General features: G+C 52.7%; 8 protein-coding genes across 8 annotated transcripts; 3 read left to right on the forward strand and 5 right to left on the reverse strand.

Annotated features, from left to right (window-relative positions):
- Positions 1 to 2,456: 2,456 nt before the first annotated feature.
- N0V89_009003 (uncharacterized protein) lies at positions 2,457 to 4,238 on the reverse strand (the record flags this gene model as incomplete). Its single annotated transcript, XM_056217756.1, has 2 exons — positions 2,457 to 3,906; positions 3,970 to 4,238. 2 exons carry the CDS (start codon positions 4,236 to 4,238, stop codon positions 2,457 to 2,459), a joined length of 1,719 nt encoding a protein of 572 aa, XP_056069312.1.
- An 825-nt stretch (positions 4,239 to 5,063) lies between these two features.
- On the reverse strand, positions 5,064 to 6,524 carry N0V89_009004 (uncharacterized protein; the record flags this gene model as incomplete). Its single annotated transcript, XM_056217757.1, has 3 exons — positions 5,064 to 5,830; positions 5,977 to 6,263; positions 6,361 to 6,524. The coding sequence occupies 3 exons, from the start codon at positions 6,522 to 6,524 to the stop codon at positions 5,064 to 5,066; spliced, it is 1,218 nt and encodes a 405-aa protein (XP_056069313.1).
- Positions 6,525 to 8,304: 1,780 nt separating this feature from the next.
- N0V89_009005 (uncharacterized protein) lies at positions 8,305 to 10,217 on the forward strand (the record flags this gene model as incomplete). The annotated part of the gene is made up of 5 exons (XM_056217758.1): positions 8,305 to 8,643; positions 8,697 to 8,958; positions 9,067 to 9,132; positions 9,193 to 9,619; positions 9,668 to 10,217. 5 exons carry the CDS (start codon positions 8,305 to 8,307, stop codon positions 10,215 to 10,217), a joined length of 1,644 nt encoding a protein of 547 aa, XP_056069314.1.
- A 1,663-nt stretch (positions 10,218 to 11,880) lies between these two features.
- On the reverse strand, positions 11,881 to 12,333 carry N0V89_009006 (uncharacterized protein; the record flags this gene model as incomplete). Its single annotated transcript, XM_056217759.1, has 1 exon — positions 11,881 to 12,333. One exon carries the CDS (start codon positions 12,331 to 12,333, stop codon positions 11,881 to 11,883), a length of 453 nt encoding a protein of 150 aa, XP_056069315.1.
- Positions 12,334 to 14,045: 1,712 nt separating this feature from the next.
- Positions 14,046 to 15,351, reverse strand: ARP1 (centractin- actin- protein of the dynactin complex; the record flags this gene model as incomplete). The annotated part of the gene is made up of 4 exons (XM_056217760.1): positions 14,046 to 14,108; positions 14,163 to 14,477; positions 14,526 to 14,981; positions 15,046 to 15,351. The coding sequence occupies 4 exons, from the start codon at positions 15,349 to 15,351 to the stop codon at positions 14,046 to 14,048; spliced, it is 1,140 nt and encodes a 379-aa protein (XP_056069316.1).
- Positions 15,352 to 15,832: 481 nt separating this feature from the next.
- On the forward strand, positions 15,833 to 16,905 carry N0V89_009008 (uncharacterized protein; the record flags this gene model as incomplete). The annotated part of the gene is made up of 2 exons (XM_056217761.1): positions 15,833 to 16,390; positions 16,489 to 16,905. The coding sequence occupies 2 exons, from the start codon at positions 15,833 to 15,835 to the stop codon at positions 16,903 to 16,905; spliced, it is 975 nt and encodes a 324-aa protein (XP_056069317.1).
- Positions 16,906 to 17,719: 814 nt separating this feature from the next.
- N0V89_009009 (uncharacterized protein) lies at positions 17,720 to 18,925 on the forward strand (the record flags this gene model as incomplete). Its single annotated transcript, XM_056217762.1, has 2 exons — positions 17,720 to 18,242; positions 18,312 to 18,925. The coding sequence occupies 2 exons, from the start codon at positions 17,720 to 17,722 to the stop codon at positions 18,923 to 18,925; spliced, it is 1,137 nt and encodes a 378-aa protein (XP_056069318.1).
- A 770-nt stretch (positions 18,926 to 19,695) lies between these two features.
- Positions 19,696 to 21,589, reverse strand: N0V89_009010 (uncharacterized protein; the record flags this gene model as incomplete). Its single annotated transcript, XM_056217763.1, has 7 exons — positions 19,696 to 20,720; positions 20,772 to 20,940; positions 20,994 to 21,064; positions 21,116 to 21,290; positions 21,338 to 21,408; positions 21,461 to 21,510; positions 21,564 to 21,589. 7 exons carry the CDS (start codon positions 21,587 to 21,589, stop codon positions 19,696 to 19,698), a joined length of 1,587 nt encoding a protein of 528 aa, XP_056069319.1.
- Positions 21,590 to 24,037: the final 2,448 nt, after the last annotated feature.

Raw genomic sequence — 24,037 nt, forward strand, 5'->3', positions numbered from 1 at the left:
ATATTTCGAAAGCATAACTTGATATCGCACTCATTCGATGGTTAATGATTATATCTCGCGCAGTCGATCGCTAACTTGGGCTGTAACAAGCTACTTCCTTGCCCTATCAGCACCCTTCTAGGCTTCTTTCAAATCAACTTCTTGGGTACACATGCTCTCGAAACTTCTTTCAAATTGCACTTTTTCCATTCTCTGCCACTGCCCAAGTCTTTCCACTATGCATACTCGCTAACAAGTTTTCAGTGCACGCTGAAGACCAGTGCTACACTGCGTTCGCACATAAGGTTCCATTCCCAACTTCGACAAGGCTATCATTAACGTGCCTTGTCACCAACCGACAAGCCAACAGCTCACACTGCGTGGTCACATCACTGTACAGCACCTCTCACGTCTGAGACTCGCATCATCCGCATCCTCGCACACACAAGAGAAGCACTACTGCATCCCATCGCACGATGACCTCCCCACGCAACACGCAGTCCTCCCTGCGCCAAACACCCCAACTTCTTCCTCGAAATGCCATACTCCCTACCCCCTTCGCGAATCTCGATGCCGTGCATATCCATAGATCGAGATGCACCATTAGTTTGGCCGAACAAGCTCGCTAACCATGCGGTGGGAGATCCACGCAGCTTTCGGCAGCTAGCTTTCGCTTCATCCTTGCTTTCGAAGGAGCGCAGCGGCTGGGAGGAATGACGCCAGCAATGAGAGGCTAGTTTCAGACGCGCCTGCTGGAAATGTATAGACTACGAACTAATGGAGGAGGAGATGTGAGGCAGCGGATGGGGCGTTCGCTTATAGGATGGATGGGGATGGGCTATACTTGGTATGGTATGTATACTCAGGTACCGATAGGCAGGCGCACCGTAGACCGCGCACATCTGGATGTGTGTACTCACTGCAGTTCTGAATAGATGGTTTGCCAGGCATTTCCAATGTAAACACACGACCTCCTACCCATCATGCGTCCTTCCCTTCCCTTCCCTTTCACCAACCACCCACCCTTCATCTCATCCCATCACGTCCACCATCCCCACCGCTCTCCTCCCCACTACCAAAGCAGAACCTTCCTTTCGCTCCCCGAACGGACTTGCAAAGCTCTCGCTGTGATTCGGTTCGGAGTCCGAAAATAGCTGCACGGGCCGAGGGCTGGAGCTTACAAGCGTGCTAGCCGGGTTAGGAAGGCGTACCACGACGCTTGCGAAAGCAAAGGGAAGGAAAGTGGGACTAAGGTGTCGAGCTCGTGGTTTGAGGCTGTGTTGCGTATGTACAGGAGATAGGCTGGTTAAAGAGATCGTGGGATGATATAGATGTGGGTTGGGTGGAGGGAGAGAGAGTCACGTGATGCGTGAGTTGCACGGGCGTGGGTGGACATGGATCTATGCTTCTTTTGATTGCGGTGTCTAGTACGACGAACATGTAGTTCAGGCGCATGCACAGTCGCTGCAGTTGGACGTTGTAGGTACCGAGACGCTGGTCGCGTTTCTTACAAGACAAGCGACCGCTCGACGTACATTGCACAGTGCAATCCAAATATCGGTACCATCATCCCGGATCTCGATGCCCGAAACTTAAAACATTTTCAGTTCCGGATATTGAGAGGGGAGCGACTACGTGCCGTTTGTCAAAGGTTGTGGAACTATCGTTATACTAGTGACTTTGGAGGAGATAGGTAACTGCTTGTCCCTGAAGTCTTTGCGCAAGGCTGAGCGCAGGCGCACACGATCGGGGTAGCCGATGGGGCATCAACAGTCGGACTCTTCGCCTGTTGAAGAGACGGGGAATCTGCCGACGTCGACGTACCCACGCACCTACCTGTTCTGCTTTTTGGTACCTGACTTCCCGCGGCAGCATTCGTGCCTTGCGTCAGATGAGCGCTCTTGTACCTATAGGGAAGGTTGATATGGAAGCAGATGCACCCGTAAGCCTACTGTCAGACTAAGCATGTACTGCTGCAAGGCCCCCAAGGTATAAGTGAAGAAATCTACCGAGCGTGGGATACATACCCGGCGGTACTGTCTTGCTTCTAGACTTTTTCTCAAGCGAAAGAGGCACCTAGGTCAGCATCTCATAGAAGCAGTATGCGAAAAGCTGAGACATGGATGAATGGCGGTGATGGAAAAGGGCTGCAGGTACTGGGATGATGAACCAATCCTTCGGAGGATACTTGACGCCACTCTAGAAAGATGGTTATACATTATCGTTTGCATTGATTCGTGACTATACTTCGCTGTCGGTCAATCATGCCGATCGTTTCATTATCCGTAAAATTCAAGGTTATACAAACATAGCCCCAGGGCAGAGCTTAGTAGGCATATCACTCTGTGCAAGGTGTGTCCTGGGGCACTTCAACCGTGCTTCTTCGCCCCATAGCATGCTACCGCTTCTCGGTCTGTATGTACCCGTCGTGTGACCCGATCCACCACAATCCTACAGGGCCATACTCGTGACGACACTTAGTCGCGTCCGCCAAAGAGGGGCTTGCTCGGCTTCTGCTTGTCGCCCCCGGAGAGTGGGGTCGTTGAGGCCGTGGCGGGCAGGTCGGCGGGTATCTGCCAGGTCGTCTGTGGATGAAGAAGAGATTCATCAACAGGGAGGAAGAGGGACCGCGCTGGGCGAGCGACAGACTCCTCTTCTGACTTGGTACGCTTCTCATTGGGCTCGTCCATCTCCCTGCTGTCCCCTTCCCGGATCCGCTTTGCGGAGGTTGTCTGCAGATTGTCCTGGGAGATAGACGATGTGTTGATGCTAGGAATACGCCCATCAGCATCATTTGCCCTGTGGCACACGACGTTGCTAGCTACCCATGCACCCAGGTCCTCGAATGTCGGCGGCATTACGGGAGCAGACTTGAGGGCTGCCGACGGCAACAATTGAGGAGGGCTTGCAGCAGCGTCGGCGGTAGAAGGCTCTTGAATGGGAAATTCCTCTGGAAACAGGTCCATAAGCTTCGCCAACATTGCTCGAGGTTTGCTCTGCTTCAAAATGCGGATAGCCGCGTACTGGTCCACGACATCTTCCACATGCTGATTCACGTCAACCCGGTGCGAGAGCTTAGGGAAATGCAGTGCTGGCCAGTCCGTCGACGCTGGCTCAGGCTTGGGCTTCTGCGCCTCGAGAAATGCTGCATCTTCTATAGGGAAGCCAAGTACTCCGTCATCCATAGGTATCTGCGGCGGATCAAGCTTGACCTTCGGCTTCGCGGCGGGCTTTGGCACATGGTAGTATGATGATCGGTCTTTAAGAGCCTTCAGAAGCGCACCCTTCTTCATATCAGCTGCGCCGAAGTCATTCTGCGTCTTCAGCTCCTCGATAGTCTCGGTCGGCGTACGATGGTTCGGGCCACGTTGGCTCTGGTCTCCAGGTATCAATACACCAACAAACTTGGCAATCTTCGCATTGTAGTTGTTTTCCCTCACGAAGTTATTCTTCCCCAGTTCCTTCCCCTTTTGGATCCGCTGGAGCTCTACCTGCCACTCCTTGGCGAGGCGCTTCATCTCGTTCTTCATGAGCCGCTTCTGTGACGAGTTGAATATGAAGAAGTCGTATTGGGTACTCTTCCACATCTTAATGAATGCCTCCCGCTTCTCAAAGACTGCAGCATCGTTGTGATGCTCGAGAACAGCGGCAAGGTAAGCGATTGCGAATTCATGAGCAGCTTTCGTTTTCACATAGCCTGAATTATCAGATAGGTCGTCCGTGAGCAGCGCCACGTAGAGGGCGATGTTCCAACGCGCAGAGTCATGATAGCGTTGGAACTGGTGCAAGCCGTCTAGACGCCAGAAGTAGATTGCACGTGTGATGTCGACGTGCTGCTCCTCCGAGTCTTTGATAGCGAGGCGGCAGTGTGCATCGATTGTGACTCGGTTTCGGAGCAGGAATTCGAGGCGGAGGTCAGACGGAATGCTGGATAATTTAGTATCGCGCGAGACAGATAATATTACTGATACAAGTTCTCCGAATACTTACTGCGGCAAGTTGATGGCATTAGGCTCATGATCCAGGACCTGGGTGATCGTAAGGTATCTATGAAAATGCTCGGTTTCGAAAGAGTCGTCGCCGGTACCCGCTTTCTTCTGAGCTAGCGATCGCGGTAGAGGCACGAGATCAGCAGGAATACCCTGGAGCTTATGCTCGAGAATATCTTTCAGCACGAACCTCTCCTCGACTGGGATGTTATCCACTATCGACTGAGACGGCGCCGAGATCCAATTGCCGGGTCCTGATAGATCTACCATTATTTCCGAGGTGAGAATGTGTCTCGTTTTTGCCCTTTCTTTCTGACCTTCCAAAGGCGTCTTTGGGTAAAGTTGCCTATCCGCAAGCAGGCGTATGGTTGATATACGCAAGCGTGCGAGCTTGCTTAGTTGCAGTATAATCGCCGACGCCCGCGTGATCTCGCTGATGGGAAAAACGACGAACGAAATCGATATTGAATGATTATCGCAGACGAAGCCGCTGTGGTTAATTGAGGGTTTGGGGTTTGGGTGCAGAAGAGCGTCGCAAGAGGGAGCGCGCGGGACAGAACCTACAGCTTTTGTACGGCGGCGCAGGCCTGCGTGAACCCGCCGATGGAGAAATCGACGAGCAAAATCGATATTGAGTGATATAGCTTCCGGTGGTTGAGGAAGGAGTTGGGATTGGCCGCAAAGAAGCGTCGCAGGCGGAGTGCGAGGGACAAAACCTATAGCTTTGTTTACGGCGGCGCAAGCCCGTAATATTCAAGCAGGAGACCCACCCGTGAATAGGTGGCGCGTCCTTCACTTCGGCCTTCAACGCGTGGTTTCGACGGGAACGCACTCGACATAGCGGCAAGCTGCAGTTGCCAAGCAACGACAGGTGACGAGTCTGAAAAGCCAACAAACGATCTAAGGCACCGTCCGTACGATTGTCAAGTGAGTGCCTTCGCTATTGCACGCTTGGTAGCTGAGGTGAGGTGAGGGGGCAGCGGTGAAGATAGCGGCGAGGCCCAGACAGTCAATCGTGGCTCTGCACCTGGCACATGCGTACGGCTCTTTACAGAACCCGTGCGATGTCCCCGAGATCCCGGTTCTTGAAGCTGCTCACGGAGGCGGCATCGCGAAGTCGTCCATGGCTGTATTCCAGAGCCAGTCTTCGAACGTCCCGTCATGCAGCATCGAATCCTCCGGTGGTGCAATGCTGTCGAAGTTCATCGAGTTGAAATGGAGGTTCTGCAGAAGCGGCATGCGGACCCTCTCTTGTCTTTGCTTCGTGTAGTCCGTTCGTGGCGCGGCCCAATTCTCTCGTAGAGCGACTGCGTTCGTCTCTCTGACGGAGCTGTTGTTATCGTCCGGGCCGACAAGCTTCGGGATTTGCTCATTCAGCCGTTTTGTGAAGCTGCAAAGTAGGTTTCTCTGGAAGTACGCAATCCTAGACAGCGGGTCGGTCTTGCAGTGGTCATATGGTAACCTGTTTGGATCTTGAGGAAGTGAAAATTTCATCTTGTTGTACATTTGATAGAATAGAGACAGCACTTCGCCTTCTCTTGCCACGGAGATTGGGTTCCAGGTAGATGGGATGACCTCTACAGGCAATGAGCACGGTATGGGTTCATAGAACAGAGACTTGTCCATCACAAGTCTCAAGACCTCGACAAAGGTCTCGTTGATCTCGGTCTGTTGTTCACGCTCGTCTGTTAGAAAGACAAGCTTGCAAGCAATGATACACGCATAACACCATGCTGACCACGAAGGGAAGCCAAGGTGGTGAAGCGAGGTATCTAGGACGGCGAGGACGGTCTTGATGTAAGATTGTACGGCGTTCAGACAACGATACAGGGTCTTTAAGCGAGTTGCCGTTATGACAGCAGCTGAACACCCGCTTGAGGTGGCCCAGAGCGAATCATGGACGGCACACTCATAGATCCACATGTCTACCAAGCGAATGTTAAGCCGTAGGGTCGCTAAGTACATGAGTATTAAATTACGATCGGTAGATGTGAAGGGTAGTGCTTACGATTACTTTGTATAAGTGCCTGGGGAATTGACTCGGTAATACGATCTAGTTCTCGATCGAAATTGGCCACAGATAAATGCACCAGCGCTTCTCCTTTAACGTCCGCATTCTCAATGTCATCGTAAGAGAAGTAGTTGTGAACTCTGCACAGTAGCGCACCGAGTTGGATCAACGGTGTGATGATCGCATCGGTCGAATACTCCTGACAGTCTGCCAGGTGCTGGCAGCACTGGTCCATATACCGAGTGTGCGTCAGTGTTGTCGGTCTGCGCCAGGACTGTGCGAAACTAGCATTGTGTTAGGACTCTTGGACGTAATGTTAATGTGAGCAGATTGGGTAAATGGTCGCGCTGTCCAAAAGAAGGTCAGAGAAGTCAGACTTACTTTGCAGCTAGGTAGAACGTCCCAAGAAATGCCCGTTTCTCCGCAAGCGATAGCACAGAGTACAGATTGGCACCGACTCCGCCCATGGTAATCTTCTTCTTTGCATTCTGTGGGTTTTTGCAAAAGCCAAGGTCTTGGAGCATGGCAACGCATAACTGTAGCATGGTCGCTAGTTGTTGCTTGATAGGATCATAGTAAAAGTGGTACCTTTACAAATCGTTGCGTTAGCGAAGCGAATGTGATCGCATCAGGGTAAGATCCATACCATGCAGTGAACACAAGTATCCCTTGCAGCAACTCTAAGGTCTTTTGCGAGCAATTGATTACGCGAAGTGATATTTGTTCCTTGAGCTTGGCTGCGAGCGTGAGCTGCAAGCCAGCATTCCTATGAGTGGTTGCTGTGAGGATAGCATGAAAAAGGAAAGGCTGACTTCGTCGTAGCGCTTTGCCGTTCACGGAGGGTGGAATGATAACGAACGGGAATGCAGACGCATACAAATCCTTGTACTCTTGTATCAGAGAATCAGCCGTACTATCGTCCAGATGACCAGCATCGACCGGATCATATACTGTGCAAGGAGGTTCTGGAGGAGCGTATGGTATTTTTTCCTTTTGAATGTCAGCCTCATTGTTACATAAGAGAAAAAGCACTTTCGAATAAGCTTGCACAAAGCGTGGCTAACTAAGAAGATTGAGCAGGGCATTCTTACCGGTGACTGCGCTGGCGTATCATAGCACGGCTCGGAGTTCTGAGAGGGTCGTTCGACATCAGCGGCACTTTCCGGAGGAGTCGCAAGTGGCAAGTGAACCCCCTGAAGGGGAGCGGAGGCGCTAGAGCCACCAGTTGTTGCTGGAGTCTGACCGGCCTGGGGAGTCTGGCCGTTCGCTAATAGGTCTATCAGGGTATCGACCCGCTGTTCCAGCTGTTTGACGCGTCTCATCGAGAAGTCAGCCAATCGATGCACAATAGCACTCAAGAGACGCACGCACGGGGCGTAGCATGAGCACTCACGAACGATTCTTCGGACCTCTCTTCCTCACGGTCTCGTCAAAGATACATTCTTTCTTCAACCTCTGGCATCGATAGCAAATGTCAAGCCTATCCTCAAAAGGCGAGCATTTAGCCTTGGCTTTTGTGCATGACTGGCAGGCTCTCCGCTTCTTTAGCTCATCCTGGGTCATCTCGAGGCCAGGACAGACTTCTCTATTTCCGAGCACCAGGCGAGCGAATGGTATCAATACTTGCTTACTTGAAGGCTGTCCTGCTCTGGTGTGATTCGTAGGGTGCTCTTTGATTGCTCTTCAGGCTGCAATATTTCGCGAAAGGAATCAAACAATTCTCATTTGGACGAACTGCGTTTCTGCCGACGGGAAAGGTGAATTAAATTGCAAAGCGGATGGGACAAGTCGATGCATGATGGGTGTCATGTCGTCGTGGAGGAGGGAAGCTCAGGCCCCGAACGGGGACGGAGCGATCTTTTGCCCAAAAAGCCGACGGGTCTAGGCGCAACTTCAGCCCCCGCTTCCGTTCGAACACACTGTTACACACGGCGAACGGCGCAAAACAGCCGCTCAGTTACCCTAACCCAGTATTAATACCGTTTGATTTTCGATGTAGAGTACGAGGTGAGGCTTAGTCCATCGCAAAAGGCCCCGTGGAGTCATTGATCGCAACATGGGCCTATCAAATACTGGCATCACATAGGGCACGGTAGTCAGGCGAAATCTGTGGGCTTGTTGCTCCTGTCGCACGGCGGAAATCAGTGGCGATGGTCAAACGAGTGCGAAGGATGGCTGCTTCTCCCCTCACCGGACGAAGAGTCGCGGGTGGGCTAATGTTTGGTCTTCCGTACATATACACTGGGTGAAGCCCAGAGACAGACACTAGGGTTATGGCAAGTCACTGAGCATTCTCTACACATCATCGATTCACAGGCCCTCGCCATGGACTCTTCAACAAAGGAACAGCTTCCACCGCAAGAGAAGGATCTCGATCGCGATGATACCTCAGTCGACACCCCCAAAGACAGCCCTGCTGAGACGATCGAAGAAGATGAAGACCACTTCATGTCGGGTGCAAAACTACACCTTCTCATCCTGGGGCTCAGCCTGGCATGTTTCCTGATGGCCTTGGACATGGCCATTATCACGGTGGCCATTCCGGAAATCACAGAAAAGTTTCACTCCACCGCAGACATCGGATGGTATGTGAGCGCGTACCTACTTACGCTGTGCTCGCTGCAGCCGCTTTCGGGGAAGCTGTACTCAAATTTCTCTCTTAAGGTAGGTCCAGACGTAAACAGGCCTATTGCGCGTGGGAAATTAATATTTCGTAGTGGACTTTCATGGCATTTCTCCTTCTCTTCGAGATTGGATCGGCCATCTCAGGTGCTGCTACCTCGTCGACTATGCTCATTGTTGGCCGCGCCATTGCGGGCATGGGCGCAGCCGGCCTGATGAGTGGGACACTCTCCATCCTTGCCGTCGCTGTCAGTGTTCGTCTACGAGCCGCGTACACGGGGGTCATAATGTCGATGTTCGGCCTCGCCGTAGTCGTTGGGCCATTGGTCGGCGGTGCCTTCACGCAGCATGTGTCATGTAGGTCAGCCCCAGATATAACGTGGATGTATCTTGCTGGAAGAAGAGGGACTCCTCTACATCTATGAGGTCATCCATACATTTCGACCAAACTGACTTTGTGCTTAGGGAGGTGGGTGTTCTACATTAACTTGCCTATTGGAGCAGCGACTGCATCTGTCCTATTTCTCTTCTGTAAGTGCTGCTCACCGCACAAGTGTCAAAAGCAATGACTTACCCGCCTTCTCATTCCAGTCCGCCCGCCCACCCGCAAAGCAGAGCTAGATCCACTCACAGATCGCATCGCCCGGCTCGATCTTATCGGAGCAGCCCTGTTCATCCCGGCGGTGATCATGCTTCTCATGGCTCTCCAGTGGGGTGGCCTGACCTACCCGTGGAGCTCAGGACGCATCGTCGGTCTGCTCGTTGGCGGAGGCGTACTCGTACTCATCTTCGGACTGTGGCAGTGGCACAAGGGTAAGGAAGCAATGATTCCGCCTCCGATATTCTTGCAGCGCTCAGTGTTCTGGGCTTGTCTCACGGCCATGTCCAGCATGGGAACAATGGTCATGCTCGGCACGTGGATGCCCGAATGGTTCCAAGCTATCAAAGGCGTTTCTCCTGTCCAGTCAGGCGTGAACCTGCTGCCTTCCATGATTGCACAGGTCATCGCATCCGTCGCGTAAGTCCCCAGAACGCGTTGTTACACCAAAGCTAACTATCTTCTCAGAGCCGGCGCCTTGATCACCATTCTCGGCTACTACAACCCCTTCATCATCATTGGGACGATCCTCCTCGCCATAGGCTCCGGCCTCTTCACAACCTTCGAAATCGACACCGGCAGCGCAAAATGGATCGGATACCAAGTCATCTTCGGCCTCGGCTCCGGCTTCTTCGTCACCAGCCCGCTCGTCGCCATCCAAGCGGTTCTCAGCGCTGCTGACACCCCCGTCGGCATCGCAATCGTTACCTTCTTCCAGATGTTCGGCAGCGCCTTCTTCGTTGCGCTATCCCAGACCATCTTCAACGAGCAGCTCCTGAAGCAACTAGCCAAGAACGCACCGGACGCGAATGTGGGCGCGCTGCTAGCTGCCGGCACCGCGAGATTGCACCTTGCAGTGACGCCGGAGCAGCTGCCAGGGGTGCTTCTTAGTTATAACAGAGCGTTATTGGATCCGTTCTACTTGGGTGCGGGTATCTCTGCGCTGGCCACGTTCTGCTCGCTGGGGATCCAGTGGGTGAACGTCAAGGGCAAGGAGTTAGCTCCGGGGGCGGCGTAGCCTGAACTTCTACGTCCCACGTGCGGCTTGTAATATTTCTCACCACTCCTTTAGACATACCACGGCGTCTAGAATGGAAGTACGCTTAGATTGAAAGTAGACTTGAGGTCTCTTCGCAAGAACACGACCAGAGCAGGTCCTTCGGTACACTTTGCAGGTCATAATCTCAGCATCTTCACTTACAACTTACTACATTACTCTACTCTCGAACGAAGAAGGGATCTGACTTCCGATGCAACATCATAAGGTGGCAAGCAGATAGAGCAGCAGTATCAAACCCCCGAACAACTCCTCTCTTTTCAAAAAGTTGCAACAACTCTTGCCCCTGTATGACCCACGAGTGAAGTCCGCAACAAAAGATTGTACGACCCATCCTGAAAACCCATCCCAAAACCCCACAGTTTTGCAAAAACAACCAGCAAAAAAAGTAAACATCCCACTCTATTCTTAGCCGCAGCCAGCCAGCCAGCAGCCCCACGTCATCCAACCTCTTCCCTCCCCTCCCGTCGCCTTGCCAATGCAATGCCCTCGGCCCCGTCCACCGCCCACTCAGGTCCCGCTGGATTTTCCTCTCCACTTACATAGTACATCCTGTTGAGGAAAGTCCTCTCCACTTCCATCCCGCTCAGAAATTTCCTCGCCCTCGCCCTGGCCAAAAAAACCGACAGCCGGTTTGCGCCACAGCACACCATCTGTGGCGCTTTTCTCGCTTGGCGCAAAGGATCTGCGATGACGCGCTGATCCTTGGCGCTAAAATCAGGAACGCGCACGTGTGTGAAGATGTGCGGAAGGGGCTTAGCGCGAATGAGGCAGGACGACGGCGTGGGTGAGGTCGTGGTGCCGGGGCGACGTGCGCCAAGGTAGGTTAAGCTATGCTTCTGGAAAATGTGATGGCACGAGGGATGGATGAAAGGAGAGAGAGTGAGAGGAGAAGCGTTTGCCCCAACTGCGAATCGTACCATAGCACAGCACCTCAACCGGATTCGCGTCTCTTCACGGTGCATCTCTGCACAGCATGAAAAACAGTATCAATTATACAGATCTCTTTGAACAAGTCTGATTTGAATTCGATGGGAAAGGAGAGGGAGAAGCCTCTCCGCCGCCTCGCCTCGCCTCCCAATGCTAGATAATAGAAAAACTACAATAACAAGAAATAACGGACATGTCGTCCTAGCCCTCACCGGAAAGGCACAAAGGCACATGGGTATATCCTTCGCCTGCCGCTGGTTGTGTTCAAATCAAATGCAAATGCAAATGCAATGCCGTATAGACATGCCAGCCCTCTCGCGAGAAGATATGGGTATCAAAAGGAACAGACAGAAGTAACTTTTGGTCCCGGGGTGAAACTCCTCGATGGTTGTGTGTGTGTGTGTGTGTTGTTGTAAATCAAAAAAGATGATAAAAACAAAACTTTTGGATGGTCGTGGTCGTAAAATGTGAGAGGAAGTGAAGTGGTGATGTTTGTCCGTCGTTAGGAATCCGAACGCCTTGCTGAAATGCATGCCCACGGCCAAAGTGGTGATGTGATGTGATGTGAGAGAGTCAGGACCAGCTCTCGGGCGATCCTCGTCTCGTTCCCAAGGTGAACTCCGTAGTGACGGAATGCCGAAAAATGTACAGAGAAGTTAGATGGATGGAAGAAGGAAGGCGAACCGTTCGTCCCCTAGTTGCGGGAGAAGGACCTCGAAACCTTCATCCACGCCCCCTCGATACTCCCCCTCACGCCCCTCTCCGACTCCACACTTCCACTCGAACTCGCGCTGTTCTGACGGCTCGTCTTCCCGCGCTCTTCAACGAGGTTGCCCGCACCCCCGCGCCCAATGTGGTACACGGGGGCGGCGTGCTCGCGGAGGCGCTCCTGCTGCGCGAGCTCCTCGTCGAAGGAGAACATGGCGCGCTCCTTTTCGCGGTGGATGTTGCCTGCGCCGCCGCGGCCGCTGGTAAAGAGCGCGTTGGAGGGGGGTGGGCTGAGCTTCACACGGGAGGCTGGGCCGCTGGCGTCGGGGCCTGAGGTGACGTTCTTGGGGATGCGGGTTACGTTGCCGGCGCCGCCGCGGCCGTAGTAGACGGAGGCGGAGGCGGAGGGGTGGGGCTCGGTGATGTGGTAGGAGGGCATTTTGGATGTTTTGATTGTGTAGTGAGGTTCAAGTTTGGTGGCGGGAGGATGTTGGTTGTGGTTGAGTGGGGGTAGAGGAAAAGTCGAGTGGCCAGGTAGTAGTAGTATATTTCTTCCAAGTGAGGGCGTGCCTGACTCTTGTATGGTTCAGTGGTGTGACTTCGATGTTGCTGTGCTGGTTCACGATGTGTTAGGGCGGGCAGCTTTATATGACAGCAAAGTCCTCAAACGAGGCGTGGCTCCCCAAGCAAAGCCGGGCCAGGCAACACGCGCAGAAATCTCTGGCAGCCGCAGATTCATCATCCGTCCAGCACGTTCCACTCGGCGGCGGCCTCAGCGGTGCACTTTGCAGTTAACGGCAGGGCTGTGGTCATGCGTGCTGAAAGCGCGAACAAAGGCTCGCTGCGGTGCTCAAGCAATAGCGTAATAGCGAGGACCCCTGGGGCCACCTGACTGATGTGCGGCTACGCGACTGGCTCGCCGGCGTTTCCTGGGGGTAACAGAAACTACTTGAAAATTTGCAGCGTCAATTTCGCCATGCGCCGCCATCGTCGTCGTCTGCAGCGTCAGAATCACCATCGTGCCGGCGTCTCCACCAAGCGCAAATTTTCCTGCGCCTGAGTCGCCTTGTTTCGTCTTGCTGCCGTGCCTGGCGCCCGCCCCCGGATTCTGCTGTTCCAGCTTCTGTTCCTGGCGGTCCGAGTCTGGAGGTTGCCTTTCGAGCTTCTTTGTTTGTGCAGCGTCAATTCACACAGATTGCCGTTACACCACGCATCGTGCAACCCCAGACATTGCTGCAGGAACAGCATCTCCGGCGCTCCGTTGGCCGCGAACGCGCGCGCTGGGAAAGCTTCTCTCGCAATTCCATCGGCATCCGCGCTCGATCCAGCGCAGCGCATGACGTCGAGCATCGTGAGGCTTGGGTCTGGCGGAGGCGATTCGCTTCGTCGTCAGTCACGAGGTAGAACCCCTGGTGCCATGTCACTTTGACGCCGAAATGATGCTCCCCTTTGTCGTCTCTGCCTGCGAATCGCAGCGCTGCCGTTCAATGAAGCCGCCGCGTGTCTGCATGACCTTGCGCCGTTGTTACAACGCATCACTCAGTCCACAACACCACAGTCACCGGGCCATCCCCCCTGAGGTCCAAGACTCACGATCCTTGGCGCACAGGCTTGGATCTGCACTCTGGACCTGCTGTCCTCACCGACTATGTGGTCCGTACTCCTTTGTACATGTGGCATTACCAAACTATGTACGCTTCTACTGCCAGCGTACATCTGCCAGATGTCGTGACGACGCTACAAAATCACAGGGTATCCGATGAGCACAAAACGCCTTTCATGCTTTGCAACACTCTGCCGATCCGCGGTATCCACTCTACGCGCAATACACGCGTCCATGATGAGTACAGTTAAGTAAAAGAAACAGGGACCGGAACCACCAGCGCGGTTGACCACGGTTGACCAAATGCGGGGAAACAAACCACTTCTTAGCACTCCCGCCAGGTCGATCCTACTGTTCCTCGGCGTTCCCAAAATACAAGGGCTGGTGTGGTCACCGGGAGCGCAGTCCGATTCCATGACTAACACGGCCGTCCGAGCGTCATGCAAGCGCCCCGAACAGCGTCTAGGTGGATGTGGAGGCGGGAGACCGGCGAAGGATGCGGAGAAGGGGGCGAGCAAATGGCAGCCTCCGAGACCACAACGCGTCGCCTATGCGAACTTGGTGTGGATGATGTCCGGGTTCTCCTGCCATTCATCCTTTTCAACCCACATCTGCACTTTGTGTCAGCGCAGCTCCACATGATATGACATGACGAAATCCCTCACCTTCTTGAATGTACTCAGACCCGCAAGAATGCTGCCGCCCGTCCACGTAGTGTATATCCGCTCAGGGGGTGCGAGGATCTTGATGCGCATGTCCTTCACCGCCAACCGCTGCACCTCGTGGAGCAGTCTGTTTCCGAAGCCCTTTGTCAACGTGGACCCTCCAGACAGCACGATGTTGCCGTAGAGCGCTTTCCGCAGGTCCATGTCCGTCCGGTGAATGGCCTCGACCACGATCTGGTGCACGCCAGGGTACTCAAGACCAATGATCTCGGGATTGAACAAAATCTCCGGTGCTCGGAAACGTTCCGCGCCAACCTACGGTCTGTTAGTCAAAATCGACGATCTGACTCCATTGTCACTTACCTTGAGCTTCTGTCCGTCTGGTAGAGTGTACTCAATGCTCTTGTTGTCCGACCGCGCCGCGCCTGACCATTCCTTCTCTTCCTTTGCGGGGTCCAATGCGACGTAGCCAGCCTTCTCCTTGATGTCCTTGACCGTCTCTTTCTCTGCGCTTGTGTGAAACACCCGCCCACCTTTTCGTAGCAGCTGTTGCATGTGCTCGGTGACGTCCCTGCCCGCTACATCAATCCGCCTAATGCTGTTGGGAATAGCAAAGCCTTGGAACACAGGCACCGCATGCGACACACCGTCACCAGAGTCGAGGACTATACCGGTCGTCTTTCCTGATGCATACAACGAGAGGACGGCTTGCACCGACGTGTACAGAGCAGGCACATTAAACGTCTCGAACAGTATCTGTGCGGCCGTATCGCGGTTCTCCCGAGGGTTCAACGGCGGTTCTGTGAGGAGCACGGGATGCTGCAGACAACCGTTAGCGGGGCCCGCCAAAACATGACAACGCAGAGCTGTCGCATCTACTTACATCTTCACTAACGGTCTTCAACTCTTCCGTATATACGTATTGCCATATTCGCTCCATGTCGTCCCAGTCCGTGACAATGCCGTGCTCTAATGGGTAGTTGATCTTGAAAAGCCCCCTATACTGTTGTGCCTGTGGTCCAATGAACACGTCGCCTTCCAGCGCACCTGCCATTGTTCGTATGTGTTTCGGCCGGCCGACAAAAGATGGGAAGAAGCATTTTGGTAGGTCCTGGCCGGCGAAGCCTGCGCGTATAGTTCCGCTGCCATTGTCGAGGACTATGGGGGCATTGTGAAGTCGGGAGCCCATTGCGAGGCTCGGTGCGGGCGATTACGAATTAAAGTAAGGTTTGTGAATGTTCAGGTGGATTGATAAAAGCGATTGTTATCGGCGGGGTGCAGCTGTTGCGAGGGGCGCATCTCTGGGAGCTCGAGACGTCAATGTTGCCAGTCGCGAAACTATCCACGACGCGAACCGATTGGGCAGGGGTCCCTTGTGCACATCACGTGCAGCGCCTTCCACGTGGGCACTTGGTCATTCCGAATACTCGCATATCGTAAGGTCATAGCCTGCGTCTCCAACATGTACGCCCGAGTCTTATATTTTAATTGACACTTCTTTCGAGTCCTTTGCGGATCACTGCATCTTCGTGTAATATTCTAGACTTGGCCCTGTCCCGGCGTGTCCCCCAGGTACCCCGCGTAAGCAGCAATAGCCATGTTCAAGCTCCGCCTCTTCAAAAGATCGCACACTCTCCTCCTTGATCTCTCCATACGGATGTGCCTCCAGAATGAGTGCTTCAAAAACCACGCCAAAGGCCATTCTTGAAGCCTTGAAGAAAGCATTAACGTCTGGACCCGCCCAAAAGGTCGAAGATGCATACTACAAGCCTCGACCGCAGCCATTCCACCACTACAATGGCTCAGCCTGGGTTGTCTCCACTCTTAAACGCTCTTCACAAAGTCAATCACCTTCTTCAAGGACCGTCCGCTTGATATCATGGAACATCGATATGCTCATCGGCTTTGCGGAAGAACGCATGAGCGCCGCGCTTGAACATCTTTCCACCCTAGTCGAAAGCACAAATAATGAGACGCCTATTGTTATCTTCCTACAAGAGATGAGCCAGTCAGACATGAAGCAAATCCGCGACACGCCGTTCATACAACGACGCTTCTACATCACAGATCTCAACGAGCGCAACTGGCTAAGTCCACTCTACGGGACGAACACACTCATCGACCGGCGTCTGAGCATCAGTCGAGTGTTTCGGGTCCCCTGGATTAGTAAGTTCGACCGCGATGGACTATTCGTCGACCTTGCGCTTGCGGAGCAGGGCGAAGGAAAGGTTCTGAGACTTTGCAACACGCACACCTCGAATCGCTTGTTGCAGACCCTCCCGTTAGACCGCTCCAGCTTCATGCCGCTGCGCCTTATTTGCATGAGTCTTCTGTTGCAGCGGGATTACTTGCCGGTGATTTGAACGCCATTCAGCCTTTCGATTGGACGTTGCACTCTGACAATAACCTCAAGGATGTATACCTAGAACTCGGCGGTAAAGAAGATAGCGATGATGGGTACACGTGGGGCTACCAGGTCCCTCAAGCGCTTCGTGAAAGATTTGGATGTAGTCGCATGGACAAGATCCTCTTCACGGGAGGAATCATGCCGCAGAAGTTCGAACGTATAGGCGTAGGTGTCAGGGTTGCAGAGAATGAGAGAAAGGAGATGAGGGATGCTGGGGAGGAGGAGTGGGTAACGGACCATTATGGGGTGATGGCAGACTTTCAAATCGATGAAGAAAGTGCATTGGCTGTTACTGAGGGGCGTGAGGATGAGGTGCCTCGATCGAAGCTGACGTGAATCTAGACAATTGAATCTGTTCATGGTCAAATATAAACAATGTCGTCTTACAACTCTCCGAGCAAGTGTCCATTCTCTGGATCTTCCAAAGTGCATGTTTCTATATTATGCCGCCTAGCACACTGGAAGCCGCGCCATCATTTTGTAACTAGGGTTCTCAAAATATGCTGTTCGCCAGTACGGGCTCTATCGACGGTAGCAGGTACACATCACATGTCTACGCAGTCTTGCCTCAATACGTACAGTTTTGATCCACAACACATACATCGCATTTCTTAACGTGGATTAACACATGTCACAGCAACCCAACACTCTGCTGACGTACCGGTGTAAGGCTCTTAATCCCTCTAGCCCATCGTCGACCAAGTCGGTATCAACATACGCACAACAACTGCACCATGATACAATGTGTGCTCTGCAAACGCGCCCATTCTTATCTTTACAACGTTACAGTAGCTTCGGTCGAGACGTCGCGGAACTAGGATGTAGGTGGGGTAAACAGGGAAATGTTTTGCCGTATCCACTAGCATCGTGGATGCACTTGCAACACCATGCCAAGAACAGACTGGAACGGCAGTACCCCAGCCTTTAGTATGGGTTAGCTGGAGCGAATTGGTCGCAAGAAGTAGTAGTCCGCGGGGAATATGAAGGAGATAACGCCAGCTTCGAAGACAGCGCAGCGCAGCTTCCTAGCAGACTTACGCGTAGTCACAAGCACACAGCGGCTAGACGCTTCCGTGTCATAGGTATAGGTATATGTAAGGACGCCACTCAATCCTCTTCCCGACCCTTGGTCGACCATTCTTAGAACACGATGTCGTCCGCAGCAGAGACACCCCATCTACTTGCCTCCCTCACACCTCTCAACATCCTCCTCTTCGCTATCTCTCTGCCCATCCTGTCATTCACCTACCAAATAATCCACTACCGCTTCTTCCACCCCCTTGCCGACTTCCCAGGCCCCTTCTGGGCCTCCGTCACCCGCCTCTGGATCGCATACCACAACATCCTCGGCGACGAATGCGAGCTCGAGCTCGCTCTCCACAAGAAATATGGCCCCGTGCTGCGCATCACTCCCACGCTGCTCCTTGTCTCGGACGCTACAAAGCTACCTGAGGTATACAGCCGCCAGGCGAATAAATCAAATCATTACATCACCGGCAGCTTCGGCGAACAAGAGAGTCTGTTCAATATGAAGGAGCACAAGGTGCATGCGCACTTCCGCAAGATAGCAGCGGGGCCGTATGCATTTAGTAATATTAAGAAGATGGAGCCGCTTGTGGATTTGCGTATCGCGCAGTGGCTTGCGAGACTAGCTGGTCTTTTTGCGGAGAAAAGTGCGTATCTATACGAATTGCTATGGTATACCCCCTCCACACGCGCGTACTAACGAGGACTCAATGTAGATCAAGAATTCGACTTCGCGCCCTGGGCCGTCTACATGGCCTACGACATCATCAGCGAAATCGGCTTCGGCGCGCCCTTCGGCTTCATCGAAAGCGGGACCGACGTAGGCGGCCTAATCCAAGGTTTCCACGACGGGCTCCTCCCCTTCGGCCTCATGGCGCGGCTCTGGCCTTTCACAAACTTTATCAAGAAAACGCCCCTGGGAAAATACCTCGTTGCGAAGCCGACTGATAATAGCGGGATAGGCACGCTCATGCGGTTCCGCGACACGCTACTTTCACAACGTCTGAAAGATGTACAAGAGGGAAAGATCGAGCGCGTGGATTTATTACAGACGTTTATCGATGCGCGGGATGACGCTGGGAACCCGCTTAGTATTGAGTATATCAAGGCTGAGATACTGCTCGTGCTGTTGGCAGGTGCAGACACAACGGGGACGGCGTTCCAAGCTATGATGGCGTATATCATGGGTAATCCTACCGTGTACACGAAGCTGATGACGGAAATCGACACGTGCAGCGAGAAGGGGGTGCTGAGCGAGATGCCGCAGTATGACGAGGTTTTGACGCATTGTCCGTACTATGTTGCTTGTGTGAAGGAGAGTATGCGGTGAGTGGACGGGGACTATTATTGGTGAAGGGGGCTGATTGCTATAGGTTGTGTCCGTCGGCACCCAATATCTTTCCGAGGCTCGTCGGGCCAGCTGGGCTTCGCCTGGATGGTAAATTCGTCCCGCCCCATACGGAGATTACGTGTAATCCTTGGCTTGTTCATCGCGATAGGAATATATACGGGCTCGATGCGTGTGAGTTTCGGCCGGAGAGGTGGTTGGGTGATGAAGAGAGCGTGAAGTTGTACAACAAGTATAATATGGCGTTCGGGTATGGAGCGCGTGTTTGTCTGGGAAAAGATATCGCGCTCATGGAGTTGTACAAAGCACCGTTGCAGTTCTTCAGGATGTACAGGCCTGTGGTTAATAGGCAACATCGAGGACGGTTCGTTGTCAAGGGCGGTGTAGGGTTCTGGGAAGATATGTTGTTAAGGATCGAGAGAAGGAAGGAGAAGGCGTAGGTTGCTTGGAGTTCAATCTCGACGTTGGGGGTGACGGATCTAAGATTCCCGGCACTTTGTGTCCAAGGTCAGGTCGCGAGATATCGAAAGACGTAAGGCTGGATGATTGCACCTATTTCTGGGGGACGCTCGCCTGGCTTTGTGGGCTGTGAAGTGTAGCCAGATCAAGCAGTAAAGATTGGGCTCCTTCGTGAACCGCTGACCCTTGCTAATCCCCTATATCTTAATTTGCCTTGCTAGCCTCCCTGCACGAGCTTCAAGGTATCTAACACTACCAAGTCCTGTTCAAGTGCCCATTGGTCATGGAGCTATCTAAGCAACCTCGACACTCTTAATCGTCCCTCTATGCAACCTCGCAAGCCAAGTCTTGCTCATGAAAATACGAATCCTCTTGCCCCACACCATAAATATCAACAGCACCAAGTTATTCGCCAGCAAAACAGACGCAAAGATACCAGATATCGTAACCGAGAAACCATTCTCGAGGATCCAATCCAGAAGGTAGATGCCCATGCCAAAACTGATCGCCTGTTTGCCTAGATTCATTGCGATGAGCATTTCGGATGTGTTGGCATTATACGAATCAACCGCGTAAGCGAGGGTGAAGCTGAAGTAGAAAAGCGCGCCCCATTGATCCATTCCCACGCCGAAGAAGTACGCGATCCAGTGGAGGTTATTTTGGGCGGCGAGGCCGTACAGGATTACTCCCGCAGGCGCGACGATCATGGCGGGAAGCATGACGCCGAGGCGCATCTCTGCTTCGCGAATGCCACCGTTCTTCCGGGTGTAGTGAGCGGCGAGACGGTCAGACGATGAGAGGAATGGCAGAGCGAGCAAGAAGCCTAGGAACGTGGCGATGGTGATGAGTCCGCTGTTGGTCTCGCTCCAATTGTATGGAGGCGCAGTGATCTTGAGGGGAAAGGTATAGTTGAAGGCCAATGCGCCGAGACCAATGTAAATGCCGAACGAAGTAGCCACCCATAGGACCTGAGGAACGAGGAAGTATGTAAAAGAGCGAGGAATCATGATCCAGAATTCTTGTTCGTGATCGATGCCATTCCAGACTTTGAGCTGTTGTGCGAACGTTTTGCGTGTTGGGACCGAAGAGGCGAACTCGGTGTGGGAGGCGTCGGCGACCTTATCCGTGGTCAAGGTAGATCCTGGGGAAGTTGTCGGCGATACGCGCTTGTAGGCCGTCTCTTCTACTACAAAGAATGCCGCTATGAGGAGTGCGACCGCAAAGGCGAAGACGACGTAGAAGTACAGCTTCCAGGAGTAGCCTCCCGCAAGCATGTATCCAGCGTATAGAGGGCCCGTGGAACCGAAGCAAAGTGCGACTGCACACCATCAGCCATTGAAAGAAGAATGCTAAGGAGAATGATACATACTAGTGTAATAGCCGATACGCAAGCCACGTTCGTGCAGAAAGAATACATCGTTGACTAGCTGCACGGGTAAAGCTTCGCAAACCCCTGAGCCGAACCCATGGATGATGCGACAGGCCATAAGTCCACCAAAAGTAGTTGCCTGGGATGCACCAATTAGGCCTGCGCAGAACTGCGACCGATAATTAGCTTGTGAAATGAGGTGAGTCTTCTGGCCTGACGTACGAACACCATGGATATCAGCATGACAGGACGACGTCCAATCTTGAGGTATAGCGGTACTAGTATCAACGACCCTGAACCAGTCAGCCAACGCCTCTCGAGTATGATCTCTAGTATGAACGCACCGAAGCCAAATGCAAGATTCGGATACGACACTAGGTCAGAGGCCTTGGTCGGGCTAATGCCAAACTCTTTCGCATATAGACCGATGTACACCGACGGTCCTAGAAGCGCACAGTTGCCGAGAAAACTGTATAAGGCGCAAACGAGCAAGATCATTGATTTCTTCCAGGCAGGCCACTCCCAGAGTCAGCCTGGGTATACTCGCTGAATTCATGGCAACGTACTTGTAAAGGATCATTGGGGTCCTCCGCTGGGACGGGATATAACGCTTGCCCAAAAGCTGTGTCGTCCCCCTCTGCGACTCTGTCAAATCTTGCGCAAGAGTGGAAGCTCAACATATAACTGACCTGCAGCTCGAAGATTGACCGTCCCAGGCAAATCTTCTTCGTGTGCGTGACTGAAGCTAATCAGCGCGCTGCGTCGCTTTCAGTCAAAGCCCACATCACTTACCTATGGACCAAATGTCCTGGAGCCATGATTCCTACTCTCACTGTGTAAAACCTGAAATGATGTACATTCCAAAAGTCCAGGGCCAAGCCCACCTTTCTACTTCCACCCCTGTTATCGTACCCCGGCACTTGCTGCACGACAATTTGCCGATAGCTTACCTACGTATTAACAGGCGTATAGCCTTACCCGTCCGCCCAATGCGCACGCTCTAGATCGGCATGGTAGAAGTCCGTAACTGCGACAATGTTGGTAGGGCGTATATTAACCGCTGCACCTACCCGAAAGAGGCAAGAGGCGCGCTGATCGGTGGGGATCACGTAGCGGGAACGAATGTGGAGGCGGGGATGGAATGTGGGATATAGTATCGCAGTAGTCGCAATCTAGCAGTCCGTGAGATTAGGGCTATATGCATCTCAACGTATAATAGAGCGCCAGGGTTACAATATGCGAACGAAGGATTGTTGATACGGCACCGCACCATGTACGTCGAGAGATGTGGACGCGTTCGCCTATTCGAAAAGTCGTTGAGGTGAGCAACTACCTAAAGGACCCCACAAATGCCCAGAGAGCGGTCCGCTTTACTAGTGGAATTCGACCGAACGCCGTCTCAAACTGGCACATTGTTCAATCAGAAACGCTGGGATGAGTTCATCGTTGCGAGAGATCGAGAAGCCCCACCGGAACCTGCGCGCGACCGAAGCTACAGATCGTATGTTTATGCGGCAGTCAAACAATGGAGATCCACCAAATGCACCACAGTGGCCGACAGTAGAAGCCGAACTATGCGCCAGACGTTGTCTACCAAGCCTAGTAACCCGTGTCAAGAGTAAGGTCAGCTACATCCAGAGGATTATGGAGCCTAGGGTAGCTCAATCTATGATGTCTCCTTCGAAGCTGTGGCTGGATACTCAATAACCGTCTCTCACGTCGAGGCGAGGGTCAATACACACTTTAGTGTCGGTCACTGTGCACATGGTCTATAGTCGAAGGTGTGCCCAACGTTCGAAGCAAAGGATAACATCACGTGGGTGTCAGGGTCGAGTCAGCGTCTAGGTCATGGTACATCTGTGAAACCGCTTTCCCACCTGTTATCTCGTTAGGGTAGAATCTATTCAATAAGGGAATGAGGCGATCGTTGGAGTAAAGCACATCCGCCACCCGCATACGGATGGTTTTTAGATCAGAAACTCCATAATCAATGATCTGGTTGCGTAGAGGCTGGCCGTCTTGAGCAGACTGAGCTGACATGTGGAACGTAAGGGCCGAGAACGAATAATGAAACTACACAAAAGTACAAAAACACCGGTTCAGTTTGTGCCTTCACTTGCTATGTGGAATGTGGTGAGACCACCTTCTGCTTATGCGAGTATCAGCACGATTATAGCATATAGTATACACCCGATCGATGATTCTATCATGTTACACCAGATTTTTGGCTGCACGAGGCTGGTGACGTGTCCATTGCATGACCTTCAGCTGATTAGAAGACAGCACAGGGAGTGTGATACGCACAGATTATGGAAACTGCATTGCAGTATTGTAGATTGATTCGGTGTTTAGTAATAAGCTAAGCTATAGATACCGATACATAGTTAGGGATGTTTGTGAAGCTCGAAGCGAGAGACTGAGTCTGAGGGCCATGCCATTGGGTCACATCAACAGCATTGAAGGCGAGGCAGGGAGGAGAACACTGAAAAGGGATGCGAAAAGGCAAGGCTGCTCACAAATGATCGACCGTGAGGATGCCGAAGAAAAAGTAGTTAAGAGGCGAAGTGGTGGCGTTCAGATTGATTTCAGGAAACCCAACGCGATGGTGCCGGAAAGTTCACCGCAAAGTGCTACAGTGTGCTGGAAGTGGATGTCGTAGCCAAAGACCATGAGCAGGATGACCTGAAGCTAGGGCGGTCCGGCACAGGCTGGGCATTGGACAAGGATGAACCCATTTCCTCGGCAAGACGAGCAGGGCTTCTTGCGGACGCTAGTACTGCTCGATGGTCAGAAGAAGTGTTCAAAGCAAACGTGAAGAAGCAATAAAAGTGGAATAACAGAAGCTTCGAACAAGAGAAGACGTGAAAACTGCACTGTGGTTCGATGCCAAAGCGAAGGTGGGCTTACGGATGTCCTTTGCACTCGGGGCAGGTGCCAATATACGGAGCCTCGAAAGGTACCGGATGGCCAGACAGACAATAAAGGACTGCTGTCTGGGGAGTCGTAGAGGATGCAGTGGACATGGTAAGTGCCGAGGGTCGTCGATGCGTCTGAAAGGCTAAGTATGTCGTATATGTGAAGTCGCGATGGCCAATGTGTTGCCTGAGGACAGGTACAATTCGATGCTCAAATTCGCTGCTGGAATCTTCGAGGCATCCAGGTTCATATATAATTCAATTCGTCAGGATTGCTTACCGCCTGATGAGTATCGCGCCACTGACGCGCCGAATTTGACCAAGTGTTCATTGTTATTGCATGTGGACGTC

Source organism: Didymosphaeria variabile, assembly GCF_027946475.1.
Source record: "Didymosphaeria variabile strain IMI 356815 chromosome Unknown scaffold_6, whole genome shotgun sequence".
Lineage (NCBI taxonomy): Eukaryota > Fungi > Ascomycota > Dothideomycetes > Pleosporales > Didymosphaeriaceae > Didymosphaeria > Didymosphaeria variabile.